Source organism: Octodon degus, unplaced genomic scaffold, assembly GCF_000260255.1.
Source record: "Octodon degus isolate 3935 unplaced genomic scaffold, OctDeg1.0 scaffold00054, whole genome shotgun sequence".
Lineage (NCBI taxonomy): Eukaryota > Metazoa > Chordata > Mammalia > Rodentia > Octodontidae > Octodon > Octodon degus.
Genome location: NW_004524630.1, coordinates 372,265 through 386,110, shown reverse-complemented (window position 1 = coordinate 386,110; position 13,846 = coordinate 372,265). Strand labels below are relative to the sequence as shown.

The following is a 13,846-nucleotide window of genomic DNA, read 5'->3' as shown; positions in this document are numbered from 1 at the left end:
CCTTTCGTGTGCAGATTAAGTGGGATAACATTTAATTTCGGCCCTTGAATCTTAACCTGTAGCCTAGCTACATGGGGACAGCCTTAGAATGTTTTCCTGTTACAATGTTATTGATTACTCCCTGCAAAAAATGCCAATGACATTTGTCCTGATTTTTGTTTTATGCTATCTAAACATGTAAAAATAAAAGATTTTTAATCTACTTATCGGATGGATTATGTGAGGGCTGGGGACATAGCTCAAAAAGAAAAAAAGTCTTAGCAAAATGGATACGTGAACTTTACCTCTGGCTGTGCCTGAGAACAGCCTACAGAACCGCCCACCTGGAGAGTGAGTGCAGTTGGCACCCCACGGCTGGGCTTGCAGGCATGGTGCACCCTGGGCGCTTCCGACACACAGCAGGACCTTGGGCTCTAGGCTTTCCAGTAGCACTGCTGACCACAAGTTCAGGGATCAAACTGACCTGAAAAGTTCTGTACCCTATGTCAAATTTGTTCTCTTACACCATTCTGCCTGCAAGATACAACAGTGCTTTTAACGCATATTGAGGGGCTGGTGAGATGGCTCAGTGGTCTAAAGCACCTACTTGGAACAAGCTAAGCTAAACAAAGCACAGGGACTGCGGTTCAATCCCCAGCACCACATGCCAGCCAGCCCCGCCCCCTGGTGGGCTGAGCTGGCCACACACACACACACACAATGAATAAATGTTTAAAAAAAAATGAGAATCCCTTAAATTAAAAAAAAAAAATAAACCATATTGAAAAAGTCAGATCACATAAACTGATATGAGAGAAAGACCAATGCTGCTACTATATATTGTACCTTGTTTGAAATTTCAAGTATCATTTCCCAGTTTGATAAGCTACCTTGCTATTTGGGTCTGCAGAACAAAAACTATATTCCTGTCACTAGGGCTTTCTAGAAGGACCAATACTTGGGACTCTTACAAGTAATCTTTGTTACAAGTTATCTAAAATGAAAATTTTTTATTACAGAAAAATATTTTTAATATAAAAAGGTGAGCATTTAATAGCTTAATGAAATACAAACCGTTCCTATACACAGTACACTTGACTGTTACAAGAACTGCTACTCCTTCCCCAGGTTCTTAGAATCTGGGCTCAGCATTACGTAAAGCAAGCACTCTGTGAAAACACACACACCTGAAGCCCAGCGGCAGCTGCTGGCGGAGGAGGAGCCCAAGATGGGAGAGGCTCGAGCAGCAGAAGGCGCCGCATGTTCTCTTGGAAGCTCCAGACGCTATGCCTTTCAGCACTGCCCTGGGCCAGGTGAGTGTCAGCCCCTTGGCCTCTGGTCCTGTCCTGGGCCATCAGCACACTAGGGATGATTATCTGCCTGCACAGGTGACATTTCAGCGCTGCCTTAGATGGCAACTGGTAGCTTGCAGTGCAGTCACCATGATTTAAAGCCACACATTTTCCATGTGGTAAAGCTGATTACTGTCAGTGCATATTACCAGTTCAGTTAAAAGTCTGGTTTAAAAATACACTGTAATAGTCGAGAGGAAAAGGCACTTAGTACTGCAATTTCCAGAATATAATTTGTCTGTCTTCCCCTCCTGTGATGACGCTGCTACACTGTTCGTTCATCCATATGCACGTCACAGCACCTGAGAAAAAGACACTTAGGTTAGGAGGAGAGTTGACCAGGAGGTGGTGTAGCACACACCCTGCTCTTCACTCATTCACGGAGCGAGTTGCACTTCATCTTGATTTTATGATAAAATCCTTTACAACTTAGTAAAAGCATGGGCTGTGTGTGGTGGCACATGCCCGTGCACAAGGCCCTCCGGAGGCTGGGGCGGGCCCTGGCTGCATAGTTCAAGGCCAGCCTGACTAGCAAGACCCTGTCCAAACAAAACCAACTCCCCCAAAACCATTTGGTATAATGTGAGGAATAAACCATTGAGATACAAATGTAAAGTGAAATCAAATTTTTAAATTTAAAAAGTGAAATCAACTGGGACTTATGGGTATAGAATAAAATGCAAGTATGTCTCGGCAGCGTGGTGCACTACGCAGAAGCTGCAGACAGATGGCAGGGAACGGCCGGCCACATTTGCCAATTTACTTTTCCATTGGAAAAGGTTAGGTGTTAATTAGAGCTAGTAAAGTGATCAAGTTGAGGGAAAAGAAAAGATCCAGAATTCTAAAGTGTAAATGCAAGAAGAAATAATGAAACTAAGTGAAGAAAATGAAGGTGAGAAGTTACAGCTCACAGTAGGAAGTCAACACAACAAGACGAACGCCAGCCACAAGATGTGGCAGTAAGAGAAATACAAATGTAGAGGATGATGAATCTCCAAGAGACACTAAAGGTGGAAAAAGAGCATGGTATTATAGAGTCACTCATTAAAAGAAGCACCCCTAGACTGTGTCCCTAGGACACCCCTCCACTCAGGAGGACTGGGATTTGGTGATGTGACAATGGTAGGAAGCCTCACTTCATACTGTTTTTTTGTTGTGCATTACTTTTTAAAAAACTGACTATAGCTGTGCTGTGGTTTTTATTTCTAGTCTGCCTTTCTGGAGTCAAATGTCCATCAGCACAAATCTGACACGGTCAAGACACGGTCAGGCAACGTGATGCTTACAGACGTGCTCGCAGCCTGGGGAACTGGGGTGCTTTCGGCTCAGGCAGAGCACTCCCCCAATGGAGCCCGCAGGCCAGGTGAGCGCAGCCGCTCAGGAGCGGACATGGGCCCAAGAACTGCTTACCGCTGTGGCCCTGAATGCGCTCACTGACTCTTGCTCCGAGGAGGTCCCAGACCAGCAGCTCACCAGACTCGCTTCCAGACAGAACAGAACTGCCATCCCAGATGAAACACCTGCAAGAATGACTTGGAAATCCCATTGTCGTGGCTGAGCGGGGTCCCACGTGAGGACCTCATGTGAGCTTGGGGGCAGGCATGTGCGCAGAGACCAGTACTTACCTCTGGGGCTTGTCAGATGCCATGGAGGAGATGCGCATTCCTGTCTGCACATCGACCACATTCACGCAGCCGTCCGCTCCCGTGCTGAGGATGTGGCGGCTGTCTGCAAGACGGGATTACTCAGGTCAACAATTTCTGACATTGCCAGTGAAGCGGAAGACCCAATACTACTATGGACTACTGAACTCTTTTAGAATATTTTGCTGAGTTTACACACCTATAATATTTAAATGATGGAACTTAACAAAAAAAGGGGATACAGATGAATGTCCATTTTGTATCTGTGTATTCAAAGTGGTTAGGATAGATATATAGTTACATTCTCTTAATGAATAGAGGGATTTGTTCTAATGGTCTTTGTAAATAGGATATCAAGTCCGCATCTTGTACAGCAATTAACCACTAGGAAGAATGCATGCAATGTGTTAATTATTGAAACTGTCCTACCAATTCGGCTTGAAACTGTCTCATTGCTATTTGTTTCTCAATAAAATTACGGAAAAAATAAAATAAAATAAATTTTTAAAAAGATGGAATTACTTCAGAATGTGGCTTAGCTTGGATGTTAAGAATCTCACTTCTGAATCAGACTGCTCATCTTCCTTGAGCTTAAGCTCAGGAATTTTGTCCTTGAAATGGCCTCTGCCTGTCTCTTAAGACACTGCGCTGAGGTACCTGGTAGGCGTTCACTTACATCTTACACATTAACTTCCCTAAGTTGACCCACAACACACAATCCAGCTTTTCCTTGGTACCACTACTTCAGTTATGCTGAATCCTATAACTGTAGGCTGAACTTGTATCACTGGCCATGTTCTCTGAAGTTTTATTTCACAACTCTAATTTACCCAACATCTTGGGTATGAGAAAAGATAACACCCACCTGGGCTAAAAGCAGTAGCACACACAGCCCCTGAGTGGCACGGGATCTGGTGCAGAGCAGTGGCTGTGGGGAGGTCCCAGATAGTCACCATGCCTTCTTTAGTACCTGAAGCCAGCAGTGCGCTTGTTGCACTTAAGCTGATTGTATCTACCTAAGGAAGAGAAGAGTGCTAAGTGTTCACCTAACATGGCCTCAGAGCCTGACGCCAATGTGTGGCCACAGCGATGCCCTGTAAACTCCACCACCATACCACGCAGTGCGGGCATCGCTGACGGAGGTATCAACAGCATCTCACCGAACGACCATTTATTTTAAAATGAAGCAAACACAGAAATGAAAACGTCGTATTGCTCGGTAACTGTAATGCCGTCTCCAAATAGCTCTGCACTGACAGCCTCGCATAATCCCATGGGGCCCATGCACACACAGTATGTGAGGGAGCAGGGGAGTGGGGCCTCCACGAGACTGCGCCCGCATACCATCATGAATTCTAAGTTTCTCAACCTCGGTTACCCTGAAAACCATGAAAATGAGGCATCAATGCTAACATCAGGGGGAAACAGTGCTGTGAACTACAGCCTTAATGTGCAGGACCATGACCAATGAAAGCAGGAAGGGCGACGAATGAAGCTTCTTTTTGGCTCTGCTGCCAGGCTGTGCCCAGTCGGTCCCAGCCAGGCGACAGGCTTCTGTCCTCAGCTGGGATGGACGGATGCTGGACAGATGGTCCCTGCCACCTGGGGTCAGGAAACCTGGTTGAATTTGAAAGTGAGATTCTGGCCAGGCGCGGTGGAGCACACACACCTGTTAAAGCCAGTGCTCAGGAGGCTGGCGCAGGAGGGTAGCTGTGTGTTTGAGATCAGCCTGGGCTACAGAGTGAGTTCACAGACAGCCTGCACTGCACAGTGAAACCCTGTCTCAAAAAGACCAAAAAAGCAAAAAGAAAGGTTTGGAAATCTAGTTGGGCAGACGCTATTTCTTAGGGAAATGGGGAAAGAAACAAACTGGTGGGAAAAACAGAGTGGAGACTTGACACAGAGAGGCTCGCCTTGCCGCTGGGACTCACCCCGACGTCATGCTCCAGCTCAGCCAGCAAGTCAAACTGGTGTCTCCCAGTGCCCGGCATTTCTGCGGGGACACCGGACCACACCTATGACAGAGCACAGTGAAAACACTATTTTCAAACTTGCGATACAAAGTCATTTGCAATGTACTTAGGAAAAACTTGACAGGTTTCCAAAACATTAACTGCCAAAGAGGCAAGGCTGGGAATGGCCGAGCTCCCCATCACCGCTGCCTGCGCACTTCCCTGGCAACCTGCTCTCGCTTACAGCTGACTCTGTGCCCCTGTCTGTCCCCTCACGTCCTGCTGTTAACAGTAAGGTCTAAGCAGTGTGCACATTAGGGAACTGTAATTGCAGGTGTGTCACAATGCCTGCTTATGTTGTGAGAGACTCAAAAAAGAGGTCATTAAAAAAATTACTAAAATTAGGTAGAGGCAAGAAAGCATATCTAAAGGGATACAAGGAAATTTCTAATAGTTTAAGTGATTGCTCTCTTTTATATAAATGCAAGTTAGAAGTAGTAAAGGGTGAAGAATATTTATGTGGGAAATTGTGGAAGGTTCTAAACAAAACACTCACCTAGTCCTACTTCAGAAGAATGGTGAATGAAAATGCCTTTGTATGCTTCAAATATAAATGTATCTTAATGAGTCTTACTGTCACTTGAAATTGTATGACTAACTGATCAACTGCTATTTCCTGTCATGTCACATAAGGGCTGCTACTGTAAATTCCTCTACATTTTTCTATCACCAAATGAATATCAGACCTTTTAACTTTGTGGAACAAAGTCCAACAAACTTTCTATTAAGAGGTACCTAAATTTTAGGAAAAACACAAGTAATAATGTTTAATATTCTTATATGTCACTTGCACACTTTAAAAAATCAGCAAGTAAATTGGTTTACTTTATTCCAACTACTAATTTTAAAAATTACATAGAAACCTTCACTGTAGAGTCCCACGATGCAGAGAACAGCCTGCTGTCACACCAGCAGATGTGACTGACAGCATCGTCGTGCCCCATCAATGTGTCCTGGCACCTTCCGAAAGCTATCGAATAAAAATAGCTAAAAGACAACAACTATTAAAACAGTATTCCAGGGTAAGTTGGACTCCTGAACACATATTTAAGAAACATAATACTGCTTGATTCCATACTAAGTTCCATTCAAACTACGAATTTCTTGTTATTATTAAATTAAAATATTCAAATTTATTTAAAACTATAAATTTCTCAGTCTAGCACATCTCTATTTTTGTTTTAGTTTAAAACTTAGGAAAAAAGATTCCAAATGGAAAAATTATGAGATTCAAGTAACATTTGAGTACAATGATAGCACTCTCTTCTCTTAGTAATATTCTCTTCAGAAATTACATCATGTCTTCCAGTGGAAGATTTTTTTTCCTGCTACTTGTGATTGAGCTCGGGACCTTGCGCTTGCCAGGCAGGCACTTAGGCCGCTGAGCTATCTCCTTGGCCTGGTTCTGTCTTTTTATACCTCATGTCTGCAAGGAATGCTCCTCTGCATAAGGAATTACGAAGGAACAAGCATCATAGATACATACACATTATTGTCCCAAGAAGAACTTATAACAGTAGCATCTCCTGGTAAAAGCAAACAAGATGATAAAGCCTGAAAAACAAATGATTGGACATTAACAGTCTGTACTATATGAGAAAACTGTAATTTCTTTTTTTTTTTTGAGACAGGATCTTGCTATGCAGTTCAGATTGGCCTTGTGCTCACTTTTTGTAGCGCCCAGGCGGGTCTCAAACTCCCAGAGATCCTTCCGACTCAACCTCCTGAGTGCTGGGATTACAGGCCTGCGCCACCATGCCTGGTTCTGGGGGCTAGGGCTGGAACTCAGATCCCCGTGGTTGCCAGGTAGGTGCTTATGCCTCTGAGCTATCTCCCCAGCCCACTCCCCTTTTTTTGTACCAGGGATTGAACTCAGGACCTTGCACTTGCCATGCTGCTGAGCTATAACCCTGGCAATTTCCCCCTACTATTAATGAAACTGTCCAATTCCTTTTCTGATGACTCTCCTCATAATTATCCAGATTTTTTTCTTTTTAAAAAATATTTTATTGGGGCTGGGAGATGGCTCAGTGGAATAAGTGCTTCCCTGGCAAGAGCAAGGGCCTGAGTTCAATCCCTGGTTCCGCAAAAAAAAAAAAAAATTATTTGGTACACGTCTCACGGCTTGGACTCATAGTGATCCTCCTGCCTCAGCCTCCCTAGTGCTAGGATTACAGGTGTGCGCCACCACACCTGGTTTCAGAACACAGTATGTGGCACCAAGGATCAAACCCAAGACCTTGGGCATGCCAGGCAGGCATTTAGACTCCTGAGCTATCAGCCAGCCCTTATCAGACTTTTCTCACCCACCTAATTTCCCACGTAAGGGTTTCTCCCAAACACCACAGTATGGGAAGTGAGCCTGCAGACATAGGCTCTGACGGGCGAAAAACCCATTAATGCCCTAGGGTAAACCCTTAGGACTCAGCAGATGGGGATAAGCCTTAAGAATGGAATGCCCTCTCAGAATCATAGAATTCTGAGACATTCCTTAGGGAATTGAAATCATTTGGATGACTGATATTTAAAAATAAAACATGTTCTTTTAGAAATAATAGGTTTGTTACATTTTGTATCCAGCTATCTGAGAATAAATGCACAAATTATTTAATGCATAAACTTTTTTTTTCCAACAGTTAAAGATTTTATAAAGAGACTAGTAACTGGGTAACTTCAAATTTTTTAGGCTAAAATAAAGTCACAATAAAATAGAAAGAGGCAACCTGGAAAAAATTTTAAGTTGAATTTAGATTAGGGTATTCTCTGTAGACTGGGAATAAATTCAATTGTATGGGCAGAAATGAAATATATGTGTTTAAAACAAACTTCTTGAATTTCTCTTGTAATACTGATAAACTTACCATATTCGAAAATGATATACTTCTTTGTAGCATTTTGGATTCCTTAGAAAACATCTTCAAGGTAGAATCTTAATAAGAAAGCAGACGTAAGAAAAGTATGTAAGAAAAAATTTTCTAACCATGACCACTTCAAAGGGTAGCTGCTCTGCTTGTTCCTGAAGGTCAACGCGCAATGTGATCCATGGGGACTGGGTGTGCACAGGGCTGGGAGACCTACACCTTACCAGTCTCTGGCTCCCAAGGAAGAAATCAGTTTAAGCCCCAGATGCTGAGGCTTTTGCAGAAGAGTGGGTAGCTGAGGTTAGCAAATGTACAGCGGGACTGAGAGCAAAGCAGTATTAATACTAAAACAACAATTTTAATATATATATATATATATATATATATATATATATATTTTTTTTTTTTTTTTTTTTTTTTTTTTTTTTTTTTTTTTTTTTTGGTTCCTCGAATGCCTTCAGGGCACTTTTGGCCAGCGGGAGAGGTGTGAGGTTCGAACTTCAGCAACCTGAGGCTGACAGCTTTGTGGAAGCAGCCACTTAAAGGCCTGAGCTAGGGCCAGGCCCCCAACAATTTTAATATTTAAAAAATACTGGCAGGGGCCAGGGAGGTGGCTCAGTGGAATAAACGCTTCCCCGGCAAGCACCAGGGCCTGAGTTCAATCCCCGGTTCCGCAAAAACAACAACAACAAAAACAAAAAAACAAACAAAACAAAAAACTTGGCAATTAAATACCATAATAGCCCTATTATAGCAAGACAACCTTGAACTGAACTAGCATTCATGGGAGACAATCACTAACTTCTTCTTCTTTTTTTTTTTTTTAAATTCTTTATTTATTACATTTATTTATTTATGCTCATAAATTCAAGATTCACAAGGTCACAGAGTACAGTGAGTCAAAGGATTTCACAAACCACATCAGACAAATCCAGCTAATCTCACAGGCTTTGCTTAAAGCTGCAGCATTTTGTGGAGTGCCACGAAGTTGGCAAACCCAGAACACAGTTTCCGTTACCAGATGTGGCTACATCAGGTCTACACGACAAGCTCCTCACGGAAACTGCAGAGCCATTTTCTACACATTGTGGGAAATACTGATTTATAAACGTTGAGACTATATTTGAAGAGAAAGGGATGAAATGCTACAGATAACAGAAATGATAAGAGAACTGGAGAATGGTAATTGATTTATGTGCTTAGTTACACATTAGTTCTCAACAGATCAAATATATAATCTGTTATAAATAAGGATGAAAGAACAAGTAGTCTCATTAAAAACAGCTACTAACTTTGTCAGAACTACATTTTTTTTTATCACTGAAGCAGGACATCGTCAAGGAAACGACCCAGTGTTCTGAATGTACCAGGGACAAGACACACTTTAATTATATTACAGAGACTACCCAGGAAAGAAAGGTAGCTACAACAAGAGATGCACTTGGCTTATTTATGTTTAAGATCAAGGCAGCCAAATTACAAAGTATCATTAAAATGCACATCTTACCAACCATGTACTGCAGGGGTTTTTTTTATAACTTTTGACAATGTGCAGGCACATTAGTAATATATTGAATTTTGAGCTAAAACATATAAAAACATCCCAAAGAGATGAGGCGAGGGACAGGATTGGAAAGCATAACAACCAAGCTGCATCCCCAAGGCTCACAGCACATGTTCTATTCCAGGCCTGAGCAGAGCCAGCAAGCAGACTTGGCCCCTCTTGTGGGAAACAGCTGATGAAGAAGGACACAAGGGGCTGGGGAGATAGCTTTGCGGTGAAGTGCCTGCCTGGCAAGCGCAAGGACCCTGGTTCGATCCCTGATATCACAGGCCATGCCGGCCCCAGAATCCTGGGCATGCCACACTAGCCACCGAAACCAGACATGGTGGCGCACACCTATAATCCCAGTGCTGGGGAGGCTGAGACAGGAGGATCACTACGAGTCCAAGCTGCGTAGCAAGACCCTGTACCAAATAAATAAAAGATTTTTTTAAAAACTAAAAAAAAAAGACAGGAGAAGGACACCCTTCCGCCCTGTCTCTTTATTCATGAGCAAGAGAAGAGCCTCTGATTTTGTTTCTAGAGCATGACAATGAAATTCCATGTAACACCACAAAGAAATGGTTCTGAGTCTACTTTGTATGGAGGAAGGAGATGCAGGTCTTTGACTGAGGTTTCAAAAACTCCAGAGCTTGGATTCTGGCGAAGCCACTTTGCCAGCAGGAAGACGTACCTTGTGACGTCGTGAAGACGGAAGACCCATTGCGAGAGACTGCTATCCCTGTAACGGCCCTGTTCAAAGGTAAGTTTTACAAATTACTATCAGCCATATGCTACTAGCTGTATATCAGGACACTTGCTCTGTTCCAGGTTCTTGATTTACTTTTGACAAGTTCCTTAACAGGCTTCTGACAACTTGAAAATGCTTCCCTTCAATCTGATCTGACCATCACCAGAATGACTGAGCCTCTTCTTTATGATCACTTTGCTGGCTTCATTCCTAAATGTCATTTCTCTTGCATCTTTCAATGATATGAACACCAGGTTCTAGCATTTCCACTTAACGCCACTCAGGGGTCACTGAATATCACATGAATGAAATGCTGGCGGCACCTTCCTGTCTCCACTATGTTGGACTTCATGCCGCTTCACTTCCCCCATGTGCCATTTGCCACTGTTAAATCAATGAGCACGGCAGAACTAGCTCCTTCACCTCAGGACACAGAGCTGTAGGCTGCAGCCATGTGCTGGCAGCAAAGGCGGTGCCCAGCGTATCCAGATCATCTCATGAGCCGTGGCACACGGCCATGGGCGGTCACTGCCTGTCACCAATTGATGGCCATGGAGCAGGAGGGGGCGAGGCTCTGGGCCTGGGCTTTCTGCAACAGCAGCAGGCTGAGCCAGGCTGCGCCAGCACTTCTCTTACCAGCAGGGAGATGAACACTCTTAATGGAGCGGATGGGGAGAAATGCCTTCTCCTTGGGGCTCAAGAGCAAGCCCATTTTGTCAGATGTACAGGTATTATTTTCAAAAATTCACATAAACTTTGCAATGAAAAGTTTTCTGCCTCCCCTGGCCCCTGTATTTTTCCTATATTTTCAGTAAATTTAACACTGATAGACCATACTTGTCCCATAGCTTGACACCATCAGAAATCCAAGGGGCAGGTTGAGAGGCCCAGAGCTACTTGCCATCTTGAGACACCATCTCATATCCTACACTGACAGCATTGTCCTGGGGTCAACACCAATCATTCTGTGTTAAACTTTCTCTCGCTACATCAACTTCAGATAGCAGATCACTTAAGACATTTGATCCTTTGTCAGTGTCAGCCATGTGGATGAGTCATGGCCACTGCTTGACCCATTTGCTCTCTGTGAAAATCTGAGAGAATGTTTTCTCTCCACGTGACTCTCCTTAGGCACACTCTACATCATCGATCACGTTCTTCTGTGGCCCCATAATCTCCTTGATCAGAAAATTTGGGACAGAACTGAGTTACATGATGTTATAGTACAGGTTCTACTATGTCCTGAGTCCTCACTGACCTTGCAAGGGTAGGGCCAAAATTCTTGCAGCCCTTCTTTTTCTCTAATTTTTGGTCTGTAAACTTAAGCTGTTAACCCTCCAGAAGAGAAGCTTATTATTATTACCCTAAAACATAGGCAGTTGAGCTTAACCTCACTGTCTGTCTGAATATCAAACATCTTAGATATAACATGGAGCAGGTATTTTCCATCAAGTATAGATGTGTTAAATCATGTCTGCATCTTGTACTATAAAAAACCACTAAGGAGACAACAATATGCAATGCATTAATTATTGAAACTGTCTTACTAATCGGTTTTGAAACTATCTCATTGCTATTTGTTTCTCAATAAAATTATTTTAAAAGAATTAAATAATCAAACTTCAATAGTTTTCTTTTGAAGTTGCTTTAAGAATTTCTACTCTTTGCCTCATGAAAGTCTTGAGATAGATGTTAAAATAACTAATCCATCATTCTCTCCATCACTTTTTCTCTTGGGATCATCCTAAAATGAGCCAGAATTGAAACATGCCCTCACCCACAGCTTCTAACACCATACAATCTGCTACTAGACTGTTTGTTTGAGATAAATGGCCAGTTCTCACTTTCTAGCTGTATGAGTTGAAGGCTATTATTTGACATTTTTTTTTAATTTTTTTTTATTTTTAACATTTATTGTATGTGTGTGTGTGTGTGTGTGTGTGTGGCCAGCTCAGCCCACCAGGGGGGCGCGGCTGGCTGGCATGTGGTGCTGGGTGATCGAACCGCAGTCCCTGTGCTTTGCCAAGCCTGCTCCAAGTAGGTGCTCTAGACCACTGAGCCATCTCTCCAGCCCCTTATTTGACATTTTTGAGCTAATATTTTACCTGTTAAAAAGAAAAAACTATTGATACTTATTACCAATTGTCATAGACTAAATCAGATAATACATGCTAATTACAGCATAGCTCCCGTCACAAAACGTTTTGATATTTATTGACTATTATTGCTGTTGATCAATTTTTCCTGACAATTTTGGGATTTTCCTCTTTGGCCAACAGTCCTTAGTGTAAGTGTAGTGATTGTTCTTTATGAGGATTAGTGGTTACCTAAGAACCAGTCACTCCTTTTTGTCTCATGCCTTATTGTACTGCTGGGATTTTATTTACTATATCACTACAAGTGAAGTCTAGGAAAACCAGGGGGAAAGAAAGGCTTGAGCCACCTGTGTTCTCCAAATGTATCTTGAATTTATCACCCTAAAAACCTCAGTAATAAATTTCATTGACTCTACACATTATTTTGCCCAATGCTTCTACCTCTATTATGTTTCACCCTTCAATCATTTGGTCTCAGATATTTTCTAGTTCTCTTGCTCTATATATTTGAGACTATATATTTTCTAATTCTTAGAAGTCTACCATATTTATTGATAATGACAATGCAATAAATGTTTTTCTCAGAAACGCTATGAATCTACTTTTCAATAAAACATGCTTTTTGTTACTTAAAAAAAAGGAAAAGACATTTGAGGAGTAAAAAAACATGATACTAGGGCCGGCAAGATAGCTCAGCAAACTAAGCACCTGCTTAGGCAAGTGCAAGGACAGGGTTTGATCCCTGGCACCACTGGCCTCACTGGCCCCGCCCCCAGCACACTGAGCCAGCCACTAGTCTGGGTGTGGTGGCGCACCTGTAATCCCACAACGGAGAGGCTAAAAACAGGAGGATCAACAAGTCTGAGCTGTGTAGTAAGATCTGCACCAAATCCGGGGAAAAAACAAGGAAACCTTAAACATAACACTGAAAGGAAATTTTCTCTCACGACTCAAACTGAAACAGTTCAATACGCTAAGACCCTAACTTCTGCCAAGACCACAGCGCAGTAGCGTAACACAGGGACGGTCCTTACTCTTTGTGAGTCTTATACTGCTCCTGCAGCTGCAGCTTGGTGATGTTGTTCCAGGCCAGCCTTCTGCTTTCTTCAGTCAAGTCTTCAAAGGACTCTTCACCTGGAGAGGCTACATTGAATTGTCAGTAAGCGAGAATTTCCGACAGACAAGTGCAGCAGATGCACAATATATCTTAGTAAAATTAACCAAGCAAACAAAACAAAATACATCTGCTTTCTTTTTTTTGTTGTTGCTGTTGTTTTATTTTTATTTATTATTTTTTCCATAATTTTATTGAGAAAGAGCAATGAGACAGTTTCAAAACAAATTGTTAGGACAGCTTCAATAATTAACACATTGCATACATTCTTCCTAGTTTTTGGTTTTTTTTGTTTTTGTTTTTGTTTTTTTTTTTTTACATCTGCTTTCAAATGTACCTGTTATTCCCATAATAGTTGTTACTGTTTGTGTCAAGTTTTCCCCCCAAAGCCTCATGCAGCTTCTAGAGTTTGTGATTAATTCAGGATCCAGTGCTGGGATTATGGGTGTGAGTGCTGCTGGGATTAGGGGTGTGAGTGCTGCTGGGATTAGGGGT

The 13,846-nt window shown here is 42.5% G+C and overlaps 1 protein-coding gene across 2 annotated transcripts in view; it reads right to left on the bottom strand.

The window, feature by feature from the left end:
* Positions 1 to 763: 763 nt before the first annotated feature.
* The window catches only part of Nsmaf (neutral sphingomyelinase activation associated factor), an 84,435-nt gene continuing 71,352 nt past the window's right edge, over positions 764 to 13,846 (bottom strand). For both annotated transcript variants that reach the window (XM_023717679.1, XM_023717680.1), the window contains exons 22-31: positions 13,272 to 13,380; positions 10,085 to 10,143; positions 7,848 to 7,915; positions 6,473 to 6,540; positions 5,850 to 5,973; positions 4,906 to 4,989; positions 3,840 to 3,990; positions 2,957 to 3,059; positions 2,742 to 2,851; positions 764 to 1,633 (exon numbers count right to left, since the gene is read on the bottom strand). In XM_023717679.1, the coding sequence (XP_023573447.1) occupies positions 1,539 to 1,633; positions 2,742 to 2,851; positions 2,957 to 3,059; positions 3,840 to 3,990; positions 4,906 to 4,989; positions 5,850 to 5,973; positions 6,473 to 6,540; positions 7,848 to 7,915; positions 10,085 to 10,143; positions 13,272 to 13,380 (971 nt within the window). In that variant the 3' untranslated portion in view covers positions 764 to 1,538. The remainder of the gene's footprint in view (positions 1,634 to 2,741; positions 2,852 to 2,956; positions 3,060 to 3,839; positions 3,991 to 4,905; positions 4,990 to 5,849; positions 5,974 to 6,472; positions 6,541 to 7,847; positions 7,916 to 10,084; positions 10,144 to 13,271; positions 13,381 to 13,846) is intronic.